The sequence below is a fragment of the Nilaparvata lugens genome, unplaced genomic scaffold, assembly GCF_014356525.2.
Source record: "Nilaparvata lugens isolate BPH unplaced genomic scaffold, ASM1435652v1 scaffold2215, whole genome shotgun sequence".
Lineage (NCBI taxonomy): Eukaryota > Metazoa > Arthropoda > Insecta > Hemiptera > Delphacidae > Nilaparvata > Nilaparvata lugens.
The window spans coordinates 14331-41224 of NW_024090286.1; the positions used below are offsets into that span (position 1 = coordinate 14331).

General features: G+C 35.5%; 2 protein-coding genes across 2 annotated transcripts; one reads left to right on the plus strand and one right to left on the minus strand.

Moving 5' to 3' along the window:
- Positions 1-3543: 3543 nt before the first annotated feature.
- LOC120355496 lies at positions 3544-23463 on the minus strand. Its single transcript, XM_039443938.1, has 3 exons — positions 23454-23463; positions 21173-21178; positions 3544-6688 (listed from the first exon to the last, which is right to left on the minus strand). The coding sequence occupies exon 3, from the start codon at positions 4564-4566 to the stop codon at positions 3577-3579; it is 990 nt and encodes a 329-aa protein (XP_039299872.1). The 5' UTR covers positions 4567-6688; positions 21173-21178; positions 23454-23463; the 3' UTR covers positions 3544-3576.
- On the plus strand, positions 7591-8529 carry LOC111055020. Its single transcript, XM_039443940.1, has 2 exons — positions 7591-7923; positions 8008-8529. The coding sequence occupies exons 1-2, from the start codon at positions 7591-7593 to the stop codon at positions 8527-8529; spliced, it is 855 nt and encodes a 284-aa protein (XP_039299874.1).
- Positions 23464-26894: the final 3431 nt, after the last annotated feature.

Sequence of the window (26894 nt, forward strand, 5' to 3'; positions counted from 1 at the left end):
CATCAATTTCTAGGTCTTTCCTTTGTTGAGAAGGAGCTTATTATTTATTCATGGAGAAACAGTCCCTGGCCTCAGTGAAGAGTTGCTGCGCTCTCAATCCTGCTGCTGTGGGTCCCCTACCGATGCTTGTAGTATCATCTACAAAGAGAAGGCATGAGTCCTCCAGTATCAGATCATTGATCATAATCAGGACAGCAAAGGCCCACGCACTGATCCCTGAGGCTCATGTTTTCCCTTGAAGTAGCCCCCAACAGTGAAACGACCTGCTTCATGGCCCCCTCTAATACAGAGTATTAGAGGTGGCTATGCCTGCTTATGATCCAGAAAGTAATTAATCTGCCACCATGCTCGGCCCCAAAAGCCACATCTGGATGCCGGCCATCATTGACAGACATTTTTTTGAATGGGCTGCTTTCTGGTAATAGTATGATGATATGATATGATATGATATTCAATCCATTCAACACAGTGTACTCATTATTACACAAGCAAACAGTTGAACGTCGTCAAATTATTACAAATATAAATATAGTCTACTAATTAAAATAGTAGCGATTCCTTCAATGATCCTCCAAATACTCCTGCACCGTGTAGTAGGCTTTGTCTATAAAATATTTTTGAAGGTCGGTTTTAAATCTATTAAGAGGAATGCTGGTGGATGCACGCTTTAAATGTATAGGAAGCTTATTATAAAATTTGCAGCCTGAGTAACTAGGCTTACCCTCAAAAAGCTTCCTCCTATGCGGCTGAATCGCAAAGTTGTCTCTGCCTCTAGTGTTGTAGGAGTGCGTATCGGAGATAAGTGTAAGGTCCATTCTATTTTTTACAGTATGCATGATCATTCTAAACATGTAAATCGAAGGCACCGTCAGCAGCGACAATGATCTGAACGCATCTCTACAGGGGTGATTAAATCCAAGGCCCGCTATATACCGTATTGCCCTCTTTTGTAGTACAAAGACCCTCTGCATATTTTCCTTTGTGGTACAACCCAAAGCTCTATACCATATGTGAGGTAACAGTAAAAAGTAGCGAAGTATGCAACTTTAACGGTGTTTTGTGGGACATACTTCGCAAGATTTCTTAAGAGGAAGAGACTTTTACTTATTTTCTTCACAATATTATCAACATGCATTGTCCATGTCAACCTGTCATCAAAGTACACCCCCAACATATTAACTGTATCCGTGCACTCATTTCATCTTCTCCAATACATAATTGAGGAAGAGTAGCGGCAGATTTGAAGTGGATAGTTTGACTTTTTTAGAATTAATTGATAAGCAGATTTCATTGAAATACTGAACAACAGCATTTGTGGAGATGTTCATGTCTATTTCAAAATTATTCACATTTTATCTGAGAAAAAAAGAGTTGTGTCGTCAGCATATATGTCAAGTGAACTCTGTCAGATACCGCTGAATGAACATCAGAAATATACAGAAGGAAGAGTAGCGGGCCCAGGATTGAACCCTGAGGGACGCCAAATTTAAGTTTCATTTTGGAAGAGGAAACTTCTCCAGAGGTCGAAGATATGGTGACATACTGAATGCGTTCAGTTATGTATGATTCCAATAGTTGGTAGGGGATACCTCTCACTCCCAGGCCTCGCAATTTAATCAGCAGGACTTTGAAATCGACACAATCAAAGGCCTTCGAGAGGTCTAAGAGAACAGCCGAGGAGTAATTTCCTTTATCTAATTCATCTAATATTCTCTCATACAGATTTATTGCTGCACCAATAGTCGATCTCCCCTTGACGAAACCATATTGATAGGAAGGAATAAGCTTGAATTTGAACAAATAGCTAGTTAATCTTATATGGATTATTCTTTCGAAAATTTTTGAGAGGGCGGGCAGAATTGAGATGGGTCGATAATTAGCGATATTCGTTTTATCTCCTTTTTTATAGATAGGAGTGACTTTAGAGATTTTCAGGCGATCTGGAAAACTCCCTGTTCAAGCATTGAGTTTATGATGTTGACGAGAGGGGAAATTAGCTCGCTAATACATTTTTCAATTACACTCATAGATAATCCATCATAACCTTTACTTCGCTTAGATTTTATACTCTTAATGATGGAGAGAACTTCATATGCATTTGTTGGAGAGAGAACATATTATGGTTTGGTTCAGGCATACTATTCGCAAATCCTTCTCTAGCACTGCTTTTCAATCTCTCTCTTTCAGTTTGCATTCCCACTGACACAAAATGCTCATTAAACATCTTTGCTATCTCACTTGGATTTCTAATCATCTCATCATCAACTTTAATTTCAGCAATCCCGGACTGACTTGTAGTTCTGCTCCCATCAACTCTGAAGCTATTGATCACGTTCCAGCAACTTTTGGATTTGTTGTCAGATTTAGAAATAAAATCGCCGTAAAAGTTTTTCTTTGCTGTGACAACCGCCGCATCATAATGTTTTTTAATTCTATTTATTGCACTCATATCCACCTCTTGTCCTGCCTTCATCCTTTGGGTAGCCATGTTCAGATATAGGCGCATTTGCTCCAACTCCTGAGTTATCCAGTTACCTTTTATGCCACTCTTTTTATTCTTGAAGTTTTTTTTGGATCTCAGAGGACAACACACATTAAAGTGGTGAAGGAGAGTTGAATGAAATCGATTGAATTTTTCATTTGTGTCACATTCCTCATAAACATTACTCCATGTTTCGTTGGATAAATGTAGCCTGAGAAGATCAATATTGGCATCTGAGCAATCGTTAATCAATGACTTGAATTTATTGTTTGGCCTCTCTGCTTTATCAGTTTCAGATGTACCTCCAGCAGAAATGTCAATGCATTGGGCAGCATGATCCGATAAGAAAGTATGAATTACCTGAGTGGAGTACTGTGAAGAAGAAATGTTTGTAAATATATTATCGATACATGTACCGCTTTTCAATCTGGTTACCTGGTCAATTGTGTGTGAGAGACCATACTGAGTCAAAATTTCCGTGATTCTTGAGCGTTTAATACTGTCCAACAGAAAATTCACGTTTATATCCCCAAGTAGAACAATAGAATCATTTGAACTAACTGACATTCTGTCCATCAGAGAATCAAGATTAGCAATGAAAGTTTCAAAGACTCCATTTGGGGGTCGATAAATTCCAACCACAATCAAGTTTCGAGAGGAAAGATTTAACTTTATTCCAGTCACTTCTATATCTCCTTCAACACATAATAATTCTGCATTTGACACTGGCAAAACCTCACTATTTTTTAAGTACTCATTGAAATTTTTATGAATAAATATTGCTACTCCTCCCTTTCTTTTTTTGTCTCTACAATAGCAAGATGCTAGGGTGTAATTATTCAGATTTAAGTCTTTAATTTCAAAGTCTCTCAAAGCATGCTCCGTAATGACCAGGATATCAGGAGACTCATCTTCCAATAGTATGTCCAATCTATCCATCTTATTCATAATGCTGTCGACATTTTGGTGAATAACTTTAATAGTCTTTCTACATGGTCTGTTGATCAGAGCTTGCCAAGAAGAGGCTCCGATTCGGCGTTTATCTATAGTCTCTTCTGGAAGCTCATCAAACTGAGAGACTCTACTCGAAGAGATCAATCCCTCACATTCCTCTTCAGCCACCTCATTAAAAAAGACTCTTTCTTATCTACACTTCTGCATGGTGATTTATTCTCAACCAATTCCGCCAGTCTAGTACACAGTATATTGTATCCTGATCCATTAAGGTGAAGCCCATGTCGGGTGAAGTTTGCTCGCCTCAATCTCTCATTTATAAAACACATCCTTATTCTCTTCGAATTTTTCCTTGTACTGCTATTGATGTGTTTATGAATAGCGTCATTTATCTCGTCAATTGTCTGGTTAAGTTGAGGTCTGTCAAAGCGATGTGGTATGGTGGTCATGATAAGATTGGTTTTGAGACTCATAGGAACCAAAATATCAAGTACTTTCTTGAATTTATTTACACTTCGTGACGTTTGAGCTCCAATGTCATTTGTGCCACCCATAACTATCAGAAAATCACTTGAACCAAAATTCTCAATTTGCTTTTCAACTCCTTCAATTACCCGTTCCATTGTAGCATTAGGTTTGAAAAAGACCTGGACGTCATAATTAGGAAGCTTATTACCAATAAATTTCCAGATTTTCCTTCCATGACTATCGGCTAATACCAATATCCTATTTTTATTGATGGATTTCTTATGAGAGTTAATTTCATTATTTTCTTTCGTTTGTGAGCTCGATTGCCTTTTAATTGTGTGTGGATCATTCACTTCATATATACTTTCGTTATCATGTCCCACTCTCTTATCTTTTTTCTCAGTTTTATCAACACTGGAAGAAGTATTTTTTGTTCGAGACTCTGTATCTTTATATTTACTTACTTCAGACAAACTCGATTTAGCAGTTTGGACAAGAGCATTGAAAGAGTTTTCTAGTCTTAGGTCATCATAGTCGACAGATGCATTGATATCTCCAGGTGAATAGAAATTTTTTAGTTCTACTGTTTCAAGTTTGAGCGATTTATTTTCGGCTCTCATAAGAGTATTATCCGCCTCTAGAACTTCAATTGTGGTGATCATTTCGGTATTTCTCGATCTAAGATATTCATTCTCCTGTTCCAAGCATGCTTTATTTCGAAGGGCTAATTCGATCTCAATTTTTTCTCCTGGAGCGACTGTAATAAGAAATCCTTCTCCTTCCTGCAAGACTCTAACTCTATCTGAAGACTCATAGAATGAGCAATAATATCATCTCTTTGCTGCTGAAGCTCAACTTCTCTAAGAGATTCATCCAAGGGTAGCATACGAGGTGATGAAGAATTTCCTCTATATGAAGGTGTATTCACGGCAGCATTTTTTGTGGCTATCTTAATAAATTCTCCACCTCTTACAGGTGAGTAAGGACTATTCGAGTCACACATATTTTGCTTATCAATATTCACCTTCTCCACATTGATTGGTGATTTCAGCATGCTGATATTAGCTTCGGAAGATTTTGTAGGCGAATGGCCATGGACACCCTCAGCTTTCAAGACTTCCGATTCGCTCAAGTTAGTTCTCACAGTAGCTGAGCAAGACCGTTGCAAGCAACGCCATACCACACTGTCATCAGCTCGACGAGTATCTCGTCTATATCTATAGCCTTTAAAAATTAGCCCTGGCTTTCTTTGCTGAGTCAAAAATTTTTCAATTTTTTCCATGCCAAGTGTCTAAATTTATTATTATGATCTTATTTATAATTCAAGACAGCCTATCTACCCCTGACTTCCACTTCCTTCGTAGAAACACCCTAAAAGCTCTATACTGAAAAAACAGATTTAAATAATTTGAGATAAATTCCTATAGAAAAAAAAAAAGATTATTTCAGCTCTCAATTTTGTATTAGTGTTAATAGTTATCCCTCAAAATAAACCTTGCCTTATTTTGTATTAGTGTTTAGTATTTTGTTCAATTTGGAAGTATTATTCTATAATCGTTAAGGAAAAAGGTGGTTATTCCAAATTACTAAAGTTTTAGTCAGTATTTTTTGTAAGATTTACGGATTGAAGATATAGTGACAATGTTCTATTACACGTGAAAATGAGTAATTAAATTAACTGTAAACGACTAAATTAAGAAAACTAAATTTTACTAAGAATTTTTATGCTACTTTTTTGAGAAAAAATAAGCTGTTTGAAAGAGAGAAAATCAACAACCGTATAGTTGTTAGCGTTGTTTGAATGGCAATATTTAGGTGAATTGATTAATATAACGATATTATATTAAAGTCTATTATTTGAAGATAAGTCAGAGATGATTTGGGAAGGAAAAGGAAATCTGGTGAGAGCTATGCTGAATAAATAGAGAAACAGTTAAATATATCAGCAGAAATACAAAGAAGAGTCAAAAAAGAAGGAATCAGCTCTAGTGAATTTTCAACAGAAAACAAGTCTTTAACTTTCAGTAAACACAGGTGAAAATTCTATGAAACAGTCTGTCCTCAAATCGCTCGTACCCCGTCTGGATCCGGGCTAAGAGCGACTATAACAGGATGCAATGTTCACAAATCTTACAGAGCAGCCCGCCGATTCTGCAGATCTATTTCAACCCGTGTGTCAATAATTATGATTATCTATGATACAGAATAAGCTCTCCTCTAGGAAATCAAGAAGTAAAAAGGAATGTAAAAAATGGATTTCTTATGAAACAGAAAAAAGGATAGGTTTAAGAAACTAGAGAATTTATAAAGTTATCGGTTTACTAATACAATTTTCAGTTTTATTTATGGTAGGACTAAGGTTTAGAAAAACATTTACTACGGAGAAAATATTGTGATACGTTTAAGTGATAAGATTATCTGGGTTTAAGAATTGTAAATTGATCAATTTGTTCTAGGAATAGTTATTTGAAAAGTTCAGTGTTAAAAAGGTAATTGATGAGTTTAAGCTACTTATGTAACGGATAAAGTGAAAGTTGAAACTAATGATATGTTAGGAAATTAAAAAATATATATTAGAGTTGAATTAATTTATTACATTTGACATTTATAGATTATTGGAATATTGTTAATAATTTTAAACAAATACTTTCTAGGTTAGGAAATGCTACGAAAAACAATGAACAACATTAATCTCTACAAGCAGAATCAGAAACAGTCAGGCCTATCTTATCTGAACAGAGCAGCCACGAAAACACTCCTTCTATCACCACGGCTCGAGCCGAACTGATACAATAGTGAGAGATATCAAATTTATTTGACCCTCAGAGTGTTCAAAATTCACTGAACAACATTTCATAAATATGTTCATTTGTAATACTTATTCCATGAGTAATTGAACTTTTTAAACTAAATTTTTTGGGCAGCAAAAATTTACTTCTCTCCTTATAAGGCTAGGGCCACACGAGCGCACATATTGCGTCTGTTGCAACTTACTTTTTGACTCCAATGACACCACACGAGTTTGTTTGTTTGTTCCCTATATTTGAAAACTACTTGACTCAACAGCATGAAACTTTGGGAATATGTTATGTGAATATTGGGGATGGTTTCTGACCAGAAATTTTAATAGGGGGGCTAATAATAAATTAATTATTAATCCATTTTACAGACCTATGTTTTCAAAATTTTCGGCCGAGCGGCTACCTATGATTTATAGCATCTAAAGTTACCAGCTGTATAATAAACACATACATCACCCTGTGATAAATTGTGTACTGGTATTAAAACGGTAGTTTGGAGTTGAAGTTAGAAGTGTAGTTGATTGATACCAGCTGTAGATAATAATTCCTTAGAAGACCTATACAAATACTCCCCTATCATTGAGAAACTGGAAAATGTTGGAAAAAAATTATTCATCTCATGAATAGTCCAGTCAACGAAAGATTATAGAGGGAAAAGTTTTGGAACACAATTTCCAACTCCAGAGCTCTTCAAGGATAGTAAGAGGACATAATCAGTTATGATTGAGACTCAGAGCCATACGGACGCCTGCTGCTGCCGCTCTCGTTATCTTAGATAGTACGAAGTTTGATAAAAGTGTTCTTGTTATGGTCTACTTGAAATATTATTCTATAGACTTAACGTATTTTGTGTTGAATTACAAGTTTAGTTATCACACAAATATAATGGCCGATATCTGCAACATATGTCTAAAGTCACTTAAGAACGTGAAAGTGAAAGTGTTGTGTAGTGACTGCAATAAGAGTTTTCATGGGAAGCGCGTCAACCTATCCACTGATGAAGTGAACTACTTGTCGGATCAGGGCGACGTGTGGCAATGCACGCCATGCTCCCAGCTGCGATGCAAGAGTATGGTGCTCGAATCCAAATCCACTGTCACATATGATGACATTTTTAAACTAGTCAACGAGCTCAAGGAAGATATCAAGCATGTGGAAACTAGTCTCGGCACTTCGTTAAACTCCTGTCATGAAGAGCTAGCTGAAACTAAAAAAATCGTACAGGACCAGAAGGAGGAAATCACGAAGTTAGTCGAAACAATTAATGAACTTTGAGGTGAAAGTAATGGACTTCGTAAGCAGATTGCTGATCTCCAGTTGAGGGTCAACAAGGCTGAGCAGTATTCGCGACGCAATACAATCGAAATTCATGGCGTACCAGTGCAGAAAGGAGAGAATGTTGTCACCATAGTCAAAGATATTGGCCGATCGCTTGGTTTTCCGGTGAATGATTCTATGATAGACGCCTGTCATCGCCTGCGTTCCAAGGTGGGTTCCGGAAGGCATCCTGGCATTATAGTTAGGATGGTAAGGAGGCTGGATGCAGAAGAGCTGCTGCAGAAACGACGGGTGAAGCGTAATTTCAACATGCACGACATCGGTCTGACGGCGAAGCCAGTGGAGCCGGTCTACCTGAATGAGTGCATATCACCAGCCCGGCGTACCTTGTTCAGTGCGGCTCGGAAAGTGAAGAATGAAAAGAACTATAGCTATTTATGGGTTAGAGGTGGAAAAATTTTTCTTTTGAAAGAACAGGGTTTATCTGTGATCATGGTCACGAAAATGGAAGATCTAGAAAAACTGTATGTCTTTTCAAATTCTTAATTTACTTGTTTTATAAATTCCCTATATTGATTTTTTTCGGTAAATTTATAAATGTATTTCCTTTTATAACAATTTTTTATTCAAGTTTCTGGTTTCAATTATTGTTTTCTTTAGAACTGTCAATGGTCAAAATGTAATAAGCCTACTCATTTTATAGTCTTGTTTATTATTCAGAGTTATTTTTCAGACTTATTGTTATTCAGAGTTCAAAGTAAATTTTAATAATAAATTCTGTTCATATTCATAGTCACTTCAGGATTGCAGATTTGAATTGTGTGTTTCAAGGAATATATTAGTCAAATTGGTTAAATAGTAATCCCGTCCTGTCCCCAAACCTATGGATTGGGGTACAGTTAAGATTTAATTCACGAAAACGTCGACAGCCCCAAAAGTAAGTCTTTAATTTGCACTAACCTTGGAACTGGCGAGGAAGTGAACTGTATCTCGTGTGTAAAAGTTACTGCTGACGATATCCTGTCTTTATGCGTAGGCCTATATGATATTGTACATATATCACGAAACAAAACGAGGTAATTGCGTTCAGCTCGAACACCATGGAAACAGGAGAAACGGAACGAAACGATGTTGACTTCTCGAGCACACTTCTCAAAGTGCTGGGTTGAAAGATAAACGGGGAGGATGAAGGAGGGGTGAGGGAGAGAGGTTATCTTGCCTCTTTGGGAGAGGGGGAAGGGGAGGAAAGCACAAACTAATCAACCCACAATCAAGGCTGCCAATCCTCCGTGAATCCACCATCTCCGCCCGCCTTGGAATGCCCCATTTCCAAGAACATAAACTCAAAAAAAAACTAAAATTTAAAAGTAAAAGAAAAACAAAACAACATGCACTGAACGGTAGAAAAGGAAAAACGAAGGGAAAAAGAAATAGGAAAGAAAAATGGAAAACTTGGTGTGTGGGTTAAACTAATAGGGAAGTATGGGGGCAAGTTTCCTAACTGGCCTAACATACTCACCAGAGTTAGTTTTCACGTGAGCTGAGTGCACAACACCCTTAGCATCACTTATGATTTGGGTGACTCTACCTAACGGGTATGATAAGGGTGATGAATTGTCCTCTTTAATCCATACTAACTGCCCTACCTGAAGGTTTGTGTCACTCTCAAACCACTTATTCTTCTGTTGAAGAGTGTGGAGTTATTCACTCTCCCACCTCTTCCACAATCTCTGAGTGAAGCGATTAACCTTTTCCCAACGAGACAACGAGACGTCAATTTCAGGAGCCGCCAACAGAGGGCGATGAACAAGGAAATGTCCGGGAGTCAGTGCCTCATAGTCATCAGGAGATGAAGAGAGCGCATACAACGGTCTCGAATTGAGTATCGCCTCAATTTTCACCAACAGAGTGGAAAGCTCAACAATAGTTAGGACCGAATTCCCACTTCACGAAACAATGGAATTTCACATTTTTAATATTAGACTCACAGATTCCATTCATGAAAGGAGCATGTGGAATATTAAAACGAAATGGATGCTTTTAGATGACATCGCATCACAGACGTTGGATTGATTTTCTGATGATCTGAGAAATTCAACAATTTCCTTCAATTGTCGCGCAGCACCTTTGAAATTCGTCCCTTGATCACAGAATATTTCTTTAGGCAATCCACGCCTAGAAACAAAACGATGGAGAGTGTTAATAAACTCTTCGGATGAAAGACTTGTAAGCACCTCAATGCTTTTGTTGCCAGACAGACAAACAGTGCAAAGTATGCCTTGTACGTACGAGCTTTGGGCCGAATACTCTCTTTGACAGTGAAAGGACCAGCTAGATCGACCGCAACCTTCAGAAAGGGAGCACTGGGAACAACACGAGAGCTGGGAAGATCCCCCATGACGGGAGCAACAGGAGTTGCATTGAATAAACAGCAACAAGTACAATTGAAAATCACATTTCTGATAACACTGTGTGCTCCAACAATCCAAAAATAACGCTGAATAAGAGCACGCACTATTCTTGGTCCAGCATGAAGATGAGAAATATGATAATACTCAATGAGGAGTTTAGTAAAATGACTATCTTTATGTATCAAACAAGGATGCTTGGCTTCATATCCTAAAGCACTATTTACCAATCTGCCACCAACACGAATCACACCATCACAATCCAAGAATACAGACAATTTTTGGAAACTCTTATCACAAGGTTTACCCTCTTTCAATAGGTCGAGTTCACGATTGAAATGACACTTTTGAACAATTTTAACACAATAAATTTGTGCACATTTCAACTCTTGAACACTAAGTGCGCCTGATTTACGACAGACACCACTAATTGATGCTTTACAGTTATTCACGAAACGTAAAACATAAGCACAGGAACGTAACAATCTCATGTATGAGGAGAAACGTGTTATCTGAATAACAGCAGTCTCTTCAGTGATATTCAAAACAACACCTTTATTTGTTTCACATCAGGCAGAATTTCAGTAGCAGGGTAAGTCATAGATGACAACGGCCAACATGACAACGAATTAGAACACCACGTTGGAGCATTGAACCAATCTTGCGAATTGCACAAGTTTTGGGGAGAAACGCCTCTTGATCCAACGTCGGCAATATTGAAATCAGTACCAATGTGATTCCAATCTGAAATATTAGTCAACTCTAATATTCTCACAACACGATTTGCAACAAACGTTTGCAACTTGTAAGGAGGTATATGCAACCAAGATAAAACAATAGTTGAATCACTGAACAGAAACGTAGATTGAAGATTGATTTTTTCCAGTGAAGGAAGGACTGAAACATACAATCGCGAAAGCAACAACGCAGCTTGAAGCTCTAATCGAGGAATAGACAGAGTTTTCAACGACGCAACTTTAGTTTTAGCTTTCAACAGGAAGCATTTCACCGTAGATTCTGACGACACAACTCTCAAGAAGATACAAGCACAGATTCCTTTCTGCGATGCGTCGGAAAACCCAAGTATTTGACAAGAAAAAGCATCGCCATAAACGCATCGAGGAATTGAAATTGAACTTAGAGCAGGAAGCTCTCTCATCAGCTCGTTCCAGCATTCGTTGTAGTCAACAGGAATCGGCGTATCCCAATCGATGTCCAACTTCCACAGCTCTTGTAAAAAACATTTCATTTTGAATATTACTGGAGCTATAAAACCGAGAGGGTCATACAGACGCGCGATAACGGACAGAACAGTGCGCTTAGAGTTTTTCTTTTGAAACTCTGGAACGGAGACTTTAATATGAAAACAATCAGTAGTTGGGTTCCACATTATGCCAAGAACTTTCACATTTGAATTAGGCTCATCACTGATATGAAGTGGTACTTGAGTGTTTTCAGAACGAATCAAATCCAAGAACTCAGGAGAATTACTGCTCCATTTATTCAACTTGATATGAGCACAGTTTAGAAGATTACAAAGTTGTGATTTTATTTCACAGATTTCTTCCAACGAATTAGCACCTGTGAGAAAATCGTCGTGATATATATCATCACGAATAGCTGCTGCTGCCAACGGAAATTTATCTCCTTCATCTTTCGCCAGTTGAATGAGAGCACGTTGAGCAAGAAAACCAGACGGTTTCAAACCATATGTGATTGTTTTGAGCTCATAAACGACAATATCATCGGAAGGATCTTTACGAAACAATATGTGAAGGAAAGAACGATCTTCTTCATCAACGAGGATAGCACGATACATTTTCGTAACATCACACGTGAATACGAATGAGTGAAGTCTGAATCTAGTTAACACATCACATATGTCATTTAACAATTTTGGACCTGAATGAAGAACTTGATTCAACGAAATGTGACTCTTTTTAGCAGACCCATCAAATACAACACGAACCTTTGTTGTAGGTGATGACGGATTGAATACACAAAAATAAGGAATAAAATATTTACCTGGTTTTTTAGCAACTTCCATATGATCCAAAAGAAGATACTCTTCCATAAATGATACGCAATCAGATTTCAAACGAGCATCACGCAGCATACGACGCTCCAACGACAGAAAACGATTTAAAGCAACATCATGAGATTCATGAAACTTGAGTTGATTAGTGTCAACTTTGAAAGGAAGACGAACAACATATCTTCCTTCAGTATCACGCGTGTGAGTTTCAGCAAAATGTTTCTCACAAAACTCATCATCGGGACTAGGAAATTTATGATTAGGAATTTCTTCACTTTCCCAAAACTTATGAACCAAATTATTCAACGAGTTCTCAGAGGTGGGACACGTCATTAATGCAGTCAATGACTGATTAAGAAGACCGGAATGATTTGGAAATTCACCCAAAATAATGTCACCAAACACGGTAGGAATCACGCAAAACGAACACTCTTCACTAGATGAGACTTGACTATGATGACGTAATATTTTGTTGAATAACTGACATCCCAATAGAAGATCAACGGAACGTTGTTCATAGAACACAGGATCAGCAAGGTTGAATTTTTTCAACTCATTTTGCACTTTCGAACTGAGATAAATAGGGGGCAATGAACCAACTATTTTATCAATCACGTAAGCCTCAGCTTCTAGACGAGGGTGATTTGAGCCCTTAGGTTTCAACAAACATTTCACAACACCAGAAGAATTCCCTACACTCGAGGAATTCAAACCAGAGAAATTTTGATGACAATCATGAACAGATAAACCAAGTTTCATAACAAGATCTTTTGTGATGAAATTAGCAGTACTACCAGAATCAATCATTAAACGAACACCAATAAACGAACCAGATGAATTTAATAACTGCTTGAGCAGTACCTAGAACAACACTCGTTTTAGGAATTAAACTAACAATTGATGACTTATCAATAACATTATCAGTGATACCACAATGCTTAGAAGAATTTGAATTCTCAACAACATTCATAGTGCTATCAGTTTGAGTGATCGAATCAACGGATTTCGATTTCAAAGCAACTTTAGAGATGTTATCAGTAGACTTCTGATAACGAACAGGAGAATTCGAACGGCTATTATCACTACTACGAGGATAATGAAGTAATTTATTATGCATACGACCACAATAACACAACGATTTAGACTTGCATTGGTTTACAGCGTGAAATTTGGAGAAACAATTGAAACAGACTCTCAATGATTTAATAAATTCATTCCTAGCTTTTGGATCTCTTTTCAAGAAAGCAGGACATTTGAATAACGAATGATTCGTTGAGTTGCAAAATGAGCATTTTGTTTCAGCACTATCATTCAATTCACAAGTAACTGAGCTGCTTTTATTTCGAACGCTGTTATCAGCCTGAGTAGATAAGACAACCTTTTTCTGAAAAGACTTATTTTTCGGCTTTTCGATAGATTTTTGTTCATTAACAGACGGCACATCAGATGCAGATAATTGATAAGATCTAACTCTCTTATTCACGAAATCAATCAACTGTTGACAAGAAGGAAAGCTCTTATCAGCTACCTCGAGCTCAAACGATTCACGTGATATTTTGTCTAATTGACGAATAGCTAATGAGTACAAGATATAATCAGCCAAATCAGGAACTTTCAACGATTTCAGAGTGGTAATACTATCACCTACTTTAACAAGAAAATCTTGAAGCGATTGTAACGAAGGTTTAAATGGGATTGAACTAGTTTTCAAAATCTCATTTACGTAGTAGTTAGCTAGCACCCTATCACTTCATAACGCTTGCATAGAGTTTTCCATGCCAAATCAAAATCACTACTTATCTGAAAAGATTTCACTACTCTGGCTGCTTCGCCTTTCAACAAATTATGCAAAATATGAGATTTATGAACAGGAGAATAATATTTATCATCCACAATCAATGATGAAAAGATTTTTGAATCTAGGCCAGTCTGAATATCAGAGCCATCAAACGGTTTTATTTCAGTTGGAGGTAATATCATGTTCAAACGGGGAGAATGAGAGGTTGAAGTGAGGGTTCACTTTTCTCCTTCGGTTCTCATTTTTAATTGATTCAATTTATCACGAGCATTTATTATTGCACAGGATAAATTATCAATAACGGTAAGTGATTGATATTCAGGTTCTTTAGTAGGTTCAACTTGAATAGATAATTCATTGATTTCATCTAAGAGTGCAGAATATTCTTTCACAGTATTTTCAATAGATATGCTTCTTATCAAAAATGAGATTGAATTTTAGGATCATTGATGTCCTTCAACAAGTCATAAGCTTGTTGAACACGGCTAAACAAAGTTTCTTTCTTCTTCACACGAATAGTAAGCAAGGCTTGTGGGCTTGCCATTGTAACTAAGTAACTGATTAGATAAACAAGGAGATTTGGAAAGGAACTTTGTAACTGGATTTAACATGGATATCAGTGCATGTATCAACAAGTAACTCTACTATTAACGAATTGAAATTTAAATTGAAAAATAAATCTCTTGGAAATAGAACATATCCCAGGCCTGGTCGGACCATGTGGTAATCCCGTCCTGTCCCCAAACCTATGGATTGGGGTACAGTTAAGATTTAATTCACGAAAACGTCGACAGCCCCAAAAGTAAGTCTTTAATTTGCACTAACCTTGGAACTGGCGAGGAAGTGGACTGTATCTCGTGTGTAGAAGTTACTGCTGACGATATCCTGTCTTTATGCGTAGGCCTATATGATATTGTACATATATCACGAAACGAAACGAGGTAATTGCGTTCAGCTCAAACGCCATGGAAACAGGAGAAACGGAACGAAACGATGTTGACTTCTCGAGCACACTTCTTGAAGTGCTGGGTTGAAAGATAAACGGGGAGGATGAAGGAGGGGTGAGGGAGAGAGGTTATCTTGCCTCTTTGGGAGAGGGGGAAGGGGAGGAAAGCACAAACTAATCAACCCACAATCAAGGCTGCTGATCCTCCGTGAATCCACCAGTTAAAAGTAAAATAATAAGAATTAAATTTAATACTCATATCCAATTCTAGTCAGTGTTTAGTATTTTTAAATCAGAATATTAGAAGTCTAAGACAGAACTTTGATTTGTTTTTGAGTGAGCTGAATAATATGAAAGTGTCTCCGGACTTTACCATCTTGACTGAAGTTTGGATATCTACAGATGAGATAAATCTGTTTTGCATCGATGGGTATAATCAAAGACCTTAAAGAGATATAGACCTACAATGCCTATGCCTTCCCAATGTTAGCTCTTACTTGAAATTGAAGGCCGCCATTGGGGTATTTTAGCACGAGATATTATATAAATATAATCTGTAATACTATAGATCATAAAGGCATTGGTATGTAAAAATATTATGGGTTGCCCCCTCAATGGCGGATTTCAATTCCAAGTACGACACTAGCGCTGCATGTGAGTCTATGCATCTTTAAGGTCTTTGGGTATAATTCCTTTGGTTTCTGTAATGATAATTATCGAGCAGGAGGCGTTGTTGTTTATGCCAAGTCCCGATATAGATGTAGCGTAGTGAGAGGTGTAGATTTACAGTCAGCCGATTGTTTGCAGCTTTCCTGCTCTGTTGATAGCATTGAATTCATTATTTTAGCAGTTTACAGATTACACAGTATTCCGTTAGCACAATTTATCGAAGATATAGGTAGCTTGATAACTCCTTTCAAAGGAAAGAATTCAATTTTCACTGGAGATATCAATTGTAATATTTTGCTTGATGACAGATTATCTGATTCTTATCTCAGCCAGATGGCTAGTCACGGATTAAACTGTCTTATTGATAAACCAACTAGAATAGTAGGTGATACCCAAAGTTGTTTAGATCACTGTTTTATCCGATTTAGCCAATTGAAATTTACAGTTAAATACAATGCACATATATTATGGGAAGGTGGGGTAAGATGGGGCCATTAAGGATTTTCTTTTTTTCACAACTTTTTCAGAATACCTGAAAAATCAAACTCTATACCAAAGTTTACAGTAGATCATTTACTATGATAAAAAAATATCCCCATAAGAATATCTAACTTTTTATAAAGAATAGAGCAATTTCAAAAAAGTATTACAAAAACCCCATCTTACCCCAGATATGGGGTAAGATGGGGTATCCCGTGGGGTAAGATGGTGCTCTTGTAATAATTTTTCAAAATATCCATATTGAGTGCTGGAAAGAATCCTTATTATATTAGAAAGGTCAATTGAAGGAAATTTGAAAAAACATATATACAAGCTTTTTGGTATCAAAATCTGTAATTTATTGTACTGTAATTTATTATAATAAGTGTTGATTTGATATTTTCACAAAAGTATTTCATTTACAAAGTTTGCAGATGTGATTAACCTCATCATCGTCATCTTCTTCACCAGGACATGAACAGTGTGCCCATTTATGGCATTTAATGCAGGCAACCCACCCCTCATCAGATTAGAAATATAAATATCCACAATAGAGACAGTTTGCATCTTCTTCATCCTCTGTATTGCTATCTCCATCTTCTTTTTCCTTCTGTTTTATGATCCTGCGATTTCTGTATCCAACGTTGTTGGTCTTCTTTACATTTTCTTTTGACTTGCTGAATTAGTGATTTCTTGGCTGCTGGTTGATTTTTGTCTTTTTTAAAAATATTTGTTGAGCTTCTCTTCAATTTGATCTATGAGTTCATGTTTGTATGAAGATTTTTTATGATTTGTCTGTTGAACATTCGCTCGGCAAAATTTGCTCAGGAGATATTGTGAAATTACCTTGAGAATTACTTGTTAGGCCTACATTATGGAAAATGTCGTTTTCTTCAACTTCATGTACAGCTGGACCCCAATGAGAAAACTCAGGCTGTGTATCATTGTTAGCTGGAACATTTCAATAAAATTTATTTAATACAGCTGGACATTGAATAAATCAACTGTCTTCTACACATTATCTTGAAAAAGTCAAGCTAGACAGAGCCGGAAGTTCAATCAGAATAAATATAAGTTTCAATAAATGAAATACATTTTCAAAACACTGCACCTTTTTTCGTAAATAAGATATTCATAACCATATTAGCCTAGTAATAGTAGTAGAATAAAAAGTTGCCAGTGAATCAGTGGCGGCTCGTGCAAATACTAATGGGGGGTTCACATTTAACATGAGCAACAAGATCTAGATCTTTAATAATTTGTTAAACCCCATGTTTCAAGTGAATTTTGTTCGTTTCACGTAGTAGAATGTAATTTTTTATTCCTAGAAGAGTACTAGGCCTATCATATTAACGTAGGTAACAAAATATTCTAATGGGTTGTATTATATTAAGTACCTATATAATAATTTGGATTTTCGTTAATAATAATAAGTATTTAGATATACTCAGGATTCTCAGCCTAGAAGATGTACTCCCATACTCCCATTGAATAATTCATGTACAAATCATAAATTATACAGAAAACAGCAATAATTTTCCTTGATGTAAGATAATTTCCAATCAAAGAAATAAGGATTAACATGCTTTTAGAGACTTTGTTAACACTCACCTCCTTCTAGTTGGCATTTACAGAGCATTTTTTGAAAATAAAATCCATCCTCCTCTCCTTCCTTGCTGCGAAAACATCGATCACCATGCTTTAATTTTTTGAGTCAAATGAGCTAAATCACACACACCTTCTTAATCCATGCTGGATCGCCTTTTTCGCGAGCAAACAACAAGCACAGAAAACAATAAGTTTGTTAGTTTCTTCACACCACACAGCCAAGATGTCTTTTCATATTGTTGGTCTTGAAATCTCTCTTGTATGTCCTGGATTTCGATGTAGAAGTCTGATGTATATCAATTGTCGGTGTAGGCCTACCACTTCCTTAATCGATATTTTTTTCCTCGATTGATAAATTAGAGAACACTATCTCTTTTAAATAGCTAACTGAAACCTTTCTTGACCCTCCATTCTCACTTTTCAAAACACAAGAAAGAAGAAACAAGAATTAACCTCAAAATCGACAACACATGTAGCGCGAACGCGAAACTGCAAACAGTAAACAAAATAGTAGCCAGTGCCAGCTAGAACAGTTCATAAGTGGAAACGGCTCTAGAAGGCAATGGCGCCAATGCAAGTCACACTATCACAGCTATGAGCTGCTTGGAAGGCAGCTCACTGTAAAGCTAATGTAAATAGTCTCCCACCCCCCACGGGGAGGGAATTGAACTCGCCCAGCTTCCATTTGAAACCATACTAACGCTTGGAGCAGTGATCCTGCTTGCTGTAGCGCGTAATTCAAAAGGTTATTTCAATGCGTGTACCTTGCTTGGTGTGCTCCTTATTGTTTTAATATTACAAGAAATTTGAGTATTACTATTACTTCAATCAATTTTCTATTGATTTGAACTTTAATTTATTGTAGCAATTTCATAGGGGGTTCACGTGCTCTTGTGCTCTCATGGACACGCCGCCACTGCAGTGAATTGAAAATATCACTGCAACAAACACGCCCAAACATAAGAGTCTAAGTCTAAACGTGTTAGTAAACTAATGGGGTAAGATGGGGTCATCCCCATCTTGCCCCAAAGTAGGTTTCCCCATCTTGCCCCATGGTATAGCTTTTAGTTGAATTTTGATTATCTTTATATTAGAAATAGTAGAACAATTACCTATATCATATTATAGTATGTAAGATATATTAGGATACTATTAGGATATGTTGATGAAATATAAAATAATTTCAACACAACTCAGCTGTCACAAATTTGAAAGTGCCAAATATTATAATGTGAGTCTGCAGAACCATGCATAAAACCATTGGACATGAACGCTTCACTCAAAAAGGTTGCGGCTTTGTAGAGTTGTCCTTTGCCTTTAAGCAGGTTATGATCTTCATCAACAGAGTACAGCACCTGACGGTAAAAAAATAGACCTACCCCGTCTTGCCCCATTCCCCATCTTACCATACCTTCCCCTACACCTTGGAATAACTGATCATTCAATGATAATTCTAGAACTGGAAGTAGGAAGGAGTTGTAATATAAAAGATTCAAGTAATAAAAGAAACTTGGTGATAAACTTTAATGAATTGGAAGCCGAATTACAGAGGCTGCAATGGGAGAGCGTTTTAGATAAGAGTTCTGTTTCAGCTGCTTTCGATTTATTCATCAGCCAGTTATCAGATCTGATAGAAAAATGTAAATATAGTAAATCTAGAAATAGGTCCAATGCACTACCTGATAAATTAACTCCATGGATTTCAGATTATTGATTCAGACCATATGATGTAAATCTTAAAGAGTATTACAAATCATTCAGAAACAGGTTGAAATCTGATTTGAGGAAAGCTAAGGAAGAGTACTACACATGAATGAATTTGATAATTGTTCTGGTAATGTGAGGAATCAATGGAGAATAGTGAATAGATTGATAGGAGAACGAGAACCCAAGGTAGAAGCTACTAGCTTAGTAGTAAATTCGCATACTGTCACTGACAAAGAACGTATTGTTAAAGAATTCAATTCATTTTTTATTAACATTTCTCAACAGTTACGAAATTCAGTTATTTTTACAGAAGATCACGAAGAAATAGATTCCCGCTTCACTTGTAAAGATATGCCACATTCATTATTCTTATTTCCGACTGACGAAACAGAAGTTTTAATAGTATATTTCGCACCTAGGGTCGAAAATGTACGTTTTCCGGCTCGAGATCGCGGTTTTCAAGTTCGAGACGAAGTCGAGAACTTGAAGCATTCGAGAGCCGGAAAAACATTTTTGCCTGTGTTGTGAACGCTATTTTTCGCCACACCAAAAAAAAACTTCCCAATATTTATAAGAAATTGAAAAATTAATAAAATTCAAACAGCCTATTTTGATAGTTTGAATCTTGGTTATGACAACTTTTACTGTCAATTAATTTCAATATTACTAATAATAATTTACAATAGTGACCATATTTTATACTATTAATATTTCGAATAATTGTTTGAATTTTCATAGCTCGCGCTTTGCGCCCGGTGCAATATCTCATGGATAGATGGATGAATAGATTTTCATTACTATTTTGAAATAATGTGATGAAAAAATTAATATAATTGCATATTTCACAGTTTTGTCTCAAAATATATCTAAAAAGTTGATTGAAATTTAAATTATGGTAACTAATATAAAAAATAGCTAATAAAAGTCGAAATTCATCGACAAAAAAAAATATCATTGACCGAGATTCGAACCTACATCGTATCGTGGTTGTTATTCACTGAGCTTTGAGAGTTCTTTTGTATTATGCCTTTATGCTCTCGGCTATTGCGTATTGTTAAACGAAAAGGCCTGACTGATAACTCTTAGCATACATGTAATACTGTAAACTAGACTTCTAAAAAAGTTTACTTCACTCCTAAAAAGCCTACAACCTTTGACTATGGAAAGAAGGTTGTTCTTTCTATAGAAGAAGGTTCTTTCTATAGTCAAAGGTACAACAGACTTTGGCTCATGACTTATATTATTATCTGTTTCACAATAAAATTTTCACTCTGAATTAAGTCAGGTAACGTATGTAGGCTACTATAATATAGTGTATAGCGGCATATTAATTTGAAGCCGGTTTGCCGGCATTTTCACAACAAAATATTGCTCTGAAATCATAGAGAAAACATTCAAAGATTCATTCTTGAGTGGGCCTAATGTTTTCTCTATATGGTTCAATATTAAAGAAAAATTATCTAAAAGTTTTAATAATGAATTACGGAGAAATTACTAGGAATTTTTTAGTCAAGGCTGAGTTTCACCAGTAGGCTTACCTTAAACTTCAGATCTCTGCTGTATTTTCTTGTTATTATAGTTGATTGTATTGCATTAAGAAGTGGAATTCGATAATAAAAAAGAAACAATTATTACTCTACCTCACTTTTAAATATTGATACAATTATTGTACTTTGATTTCAAATTCAATTCTTCACTTTTAAATACTTGCGATACGTACCTTTCTGACAATGGACAATGCAGCCATTGTATTCATTGTTTGATATCAAAAACACAATAATAAATATTAAATTATTAAACAGTAATTTATAAATATATTATAAACATAATACTGCGATTCACGATACATAATTATATAGATTATTACAGTCGTTATGAGATTATCTCTCTATGATTTTTGTGAGATCGGACACGATCAGCTGTTATTCAAGGTCATTTTACAGCCCTAGGGCCGTAAAGTTTTACCGGCCTGGTCGGAAAACAATCACTTTCGGCCTCCATATGACGCACGTAAACCAGCTCATTACATCCAAGTGTGGCGAAAAAATAATAGCTGATCTAAAAAGCAATAAAGCCCCTGGAATTGACAACATTACCTAATAGTTATATTGTAAAAAAAAATTGCTAAAATTCATATTGCTGGAGTTCTGAGTAAACTTTTCAATTGGAGCATGAAGACTGGTGAATTTCCTGAATGTTTGAAGATTGCAATTGTGATCCCAATCTTCAAGCATGGTAACAGAGAAGAATTGAATTGTTACCGCCCAATATCGCTGTTGCCTGTTTTTGCCAAGATTTACGAAAAGATAATAAAAATATGATTAATAAGTTCTCTCAAAAGATTTGATTATTTTAGTAGAAGTCAATTTGGTTTTAGAGAGGGCTTGAGTACCGAAGATGGTCTGGTTACATTTCTTGAGGATATTTATAATAGTATTAATGAAGGTAAAAAATGTTCAGCCCTGTATGTAGATATCACTAAAGCATTTGATACAGTAGACCACTCAATATTATTGAAAAAGTTGTATGCAGCAGGAGTACGAGGTTTACCTTATAAATGGTTTGAAAGTTATCTCACAAACAGAAAGCAGTGTGTGAGAATTGGTGGATGCTATATAGTAATTTTGAAAACATTGTATATGGAGTGCCCCAGGGTTCTGTATTAGGGCTTATTCTATTTCTTGTGTATATCAATGACCTATGTAATGCTAAACTAGATGGGAAATTGACTGCTTTTGCAGATGATACAGCACTTACATATTCAGGAATTGATTGCGATGCATTATATGTGAAAATGAGTGCCGACTTGAGAGTCTTAAACTACTGGTTTAGTAAGAATTACATAGTAATGAGTGAAAAAACTAAATATATGATTTTCAACCTGAGGAGATCTATTCTTTAATACACCATTGTCGTATCACCGTTACTCATGCGCTGCTATAGATAACTGCAACTGCCTGACAATTGAGACTGTGAGCAATATTAAATACCTTGGTCTAGTTATTGACTCGAATCTATCTTGGAAGAAACATGTAGCTAAATTAAAAAAAGAGTTCTGTAGAGGGATTAGGAGTTTTTACATGTTGAGAGAGCTGTGCCCCACTGGTGTGATGATAAATGCTTATCATGCTCTCATTAGTTCCAGGATGAGTTATGGGCTCGTATTATGGGGTGGGACTTATGTCTCAACACTTTATCCCATCATCATTTTTCAAAAGTCCTTCATTCGTATTATAACCAGAACACCTAGAACTGATCATTGGAAGATACTTCCAATAAGAAATCTTTATGTTTATAAAGTATTGAAGCTTTTTTTTTCTTAGGAGTTTGAATGAAAATCTCATTAGAGATGTGAGATATAACTTTAGACGGTTTATGGTTCAGGTTCCACGTTCGAATTTAACGATATTCCAACATTCATATTATTTTAATGGTCCTAGATTGTTCAATCTAGTGTCGCAATATCTAAATTGCCAGGAACTTTCACATTCATTTCTGAAATGTTTGAAAAACTACCTGCTCAGTGGTTATGACTGTGAATCATTTCTGAAAATTGTAAGATGATATTCTTAAATAAGAAATTCCATTATTTATTATTATTAAATCCTAAATAATAATCTAATCTCACATGAAAACAAGGATGAAGTAATTACATTATGAAAAATAAAAGGCATACAGAGATAAAACCAAAAATAGAAAATTTACAATGCAAAATACATACTCTAAGAAAAGATATGTTAATTAGATTATTATTTAGGATTTAATAATATATTATACATTTTCTAATAATTTAAGGCTCCGCGCCACGCTTTTGGAAACTTATTATTGGTTCCATTTTGATTTGAATTCTAAGATACTTGAATAGATCATATTTCCAAGGAAAGAATATTTTCGTCATATTTTCGTTTTGATATATTAGGCGCTTTAAAAGCGCATAACGTTCAAATATTGGGAGAGATCCATCCTCAAAATTGTATGAATTTATTTGCTATCATTTATGATGTAATGGATCTGCCCCAAGATTTCAACTTTTGGCGCTTTCAAAGCACCCAATATATCAAAAAGTAAAAATGATAAGAGTTTTTTCTTGAAATTAGTCAAATCTAAATAAATTGATAGTATACAATTCGTAATGCTTTGATAATTTGCCAGTAAAAAGAATCAAAAAGCGTGGTGCACATCCTTTATTATTGTATACGGCACCACTATTATGATGCTACTTCCATTTTATGTCTTGTTAATTAAATCTGTTATACTCATATTCCTAACAGTCAAGTAAGCTTAGTCAACAAAATAGTGGGTTTACTTCGTCTTGAATCGCTCAAGAAGTTGAATTTTGGGTTTACTTCGTCTTGTATTGCTCAAGAAATTTAATTATGATAAATCATCTATTATTTTGCAAAGAAGCTCACAATAATTTAAACCCAAAAATAAAATAATAAATAACATACTAGAATGTTCGCTTCTTCAAAATTTCATTTGTATGTGAATATTTCATTTTTTGTGATAATAATATGTAATATTCTTTCTACGAAGGCTTGGTTTTGAAGCATCTAAATTTGAAAATATTTTAGGGCTGAAAATTTTGTGAAGTGAAGAACTACAAGACTTGACATATTTCGGACTATGTGTAACTTTATCTAAATTTGGGAGAGGAACAGCACAGGGTTACCTTATTTTTCCTCTCCCTATCATTTTCATGATATACTTATTATGATAAAGAATAAAGAAGGGGACGCTTTGTTTTAATTAAATCAGTAAAATCGATAGTATTTAATTAATACTATCTAACTAACCCCAACTTAATTCATCGATATAGGTGATCACTGGTTCACTCAACGTAAAGTCTAGCCAAATTATATAAAAAATTGATGTAATTTGTGAGCTATTTACACTGCTTTTTCGAATAGATGATTTATTGATTATGATTGTCAAATGTGATTGAAATTGATAAATAATATAAACTATTTTAATGCAATTTATTCCCATGGTTTCTTGGGCAGAGAAATATTACTCAATCATAAGTTTCTTCCCAATGGGAATATTCCCGACTTACATTACTACCCTCAAAAATCAGCACTGACTACCCTGGAAATCTCCCCGTCTACTCACTACACCATGTTCCTACCTCACTTTGTTCAAGAAAATCAGTCTTAGCGCAAAACGCCTATAATATAGTCCAATACAAACAGAAGAGATGTAGCACCAAGTCCATTCTGTTTGCATTGGACCATATTTCTATATTTCTAGAGGTGTGAGAGTCCTCTACGCCACTTTGGTGTGAATTGGGTCTTATGCTTAGTGAACTGTAAGTAGAAGTATATTACAACATATTTATTCTACCACTCCTACCTATCGCTACAACTTGAACATTTTAAATGTTATTTTCAAATTTCATCAACTTATTTTTTATCATTCGATCAATCAATAATTCGTTTGTTTTTTCTCTTTCAGACACCAAAACATATTACACAGTGTAGATGGACGGATAGAAAGCGTGAACATCAAAAGCCATCGTGTGTTACCCAGTTTCCATTCTGCATCTAACAATAGGAACCAAGCATCCAACATCATAACTTTATTATTATATAGTCCAGACAATGAATGCTCAAAAGAGGGTATAGAGAGAAAGGTTTGGAAGACTATATTTGACCCCGCAATTTTGTTTTGGGTATTAAGGAGGTAAAAATATCCCCACCCTTCCCCTTGTGATAAGGGGGTGGGGTGGTTCAAAGGTACCAGTTTTTGGTTTCTCGCATATAACTCGAAAACTATGTATCTTACGGACATAACTGTTACATACAAAAGTATTATATAATTACCTACAATATTCATCTCACAACTTTTCTAGTTTTCGAGATATCCGCTCTTAAATGTGTGACATTTTTGAAAAAAACACGTTCGCCTCCAATTTTTTTCTATTTCTACTCTTATAACTTTTTAAAAATTGATGGGAAAAATCAATGCAGATTATGAGCTCATAGAGCCTCTTTCAGGAATTATAACTCTCCAACAATGCATCGTAAAAATCAATGCTTATCGTAGGTTTGTAGAGCATTAAATTCTCTTTGAAATGGTGTATTATTTCACTATTCAAAGTTTCTGTTTCATTGTTATAGCAACTTTAATGTAGGGGATGAAATTTCCAATGCTACAACAATATTATTATTCATTTGGCAATGAAATTTGAAGCGGGTGTCTGTGACACAATTTTTGACGTTGCAGCTTAATTTTGACTAGTTAGTAGATTAACATAGCAAAAGTGCACATCTTTATCCCCTCTGTTGAAGGTTTGGAACCACTGAGTTGACACTAGTTGCAATATTGAAAATGTTGCTACATTGCACTATCATTTTTGATCATTTGTTACATCACACAACTATATATGAATACTTTGTATTGTTGTAACCAATTGAATCAATTGACAATTCCTTTTTTACTGCTTATTCAAATTTACTATTTTGTTATTTTTGATTTTCATTAAACGTCTTTTTTCCTACTTAGTGCAGTCATCATAACTTTTAAGGCCATTTGTAAAGTGCCACTTATATCAATAAATGCAATCATTTGTTATTGTTACATTGTCTTACAATTTCTTGGCGTCTACCTTGCTACCAGGTATTTAGTAGTTTTACTCATAAGTTTTATGTGAGTTTGGGTAAAGGTATTGATGAACAACATCAGCCTTCTATTAATTATATTTATTATTTAACATACATTTCATTCAACTTAGTATACAGTCCACTTGAAGTCCCTCATACCAAACACATCAGATACATAGTTTTCGAGTTATATGTGAGAAACCAAAAAATTTATCTTTAAAACACCCCCACCCCCTTAGCACAAGGGGTGGGGGGGACTTTTGATATGTTTACCCCCTTACCACCCTAAACAGAACTGCGGGGCCAAAAATTGTCTTCCAAACTTTTCCCCTCTATAACCTTTCCTTGACTGCACTGTATATCATCCAGTTAATTTTGATATCACATTAATTAAAAAGCTTCCCTCATAGTATAATTTTTCAATATTTTACCAATTTTATAATACACAAGAAATCAATATATTACCGAGGTTGTCAAAGATGTGAATTTTCAATGTGTTTTGATGTAAATTATTGCAAAAAACTAATATCATGGTTAGCTATGCATAAAGAGGCATGATAGCATGATGGTCATTCTTTACTGAATCGAAATAAGCTGTTATAACTTTTTCTACTATTAATTTGGTTTTCAATAAACTAGTTATGATCAGATGCATTAC

What these genes read in the sequence shown, in the direction of transcription:
- LOC120355496 (XM_039443938.1), bottom strand. Translation starts at nt 4,566, where the DNA reads ATGATCACCACAATTGAAGTTCTAGAGGCGGATAATACTCTTATGAGA.
- LOC111055020 (XM_039443940.1), top strand. Translation starts at nt 7,591, where the DNA reads ATGGCCGATATCTGCAACATATGTCTAAAGTCACTTAAGAACGTGAAA. An exon ending in TAGCTGAAACTAAAAAAATC is followed by an intron (nt 7,924 to 8,007) that starts GTACAGGACCAG and finishes CTTCGTAAGCAG; the next exon opens with ATTGCTGATCTCCAGTTGAG.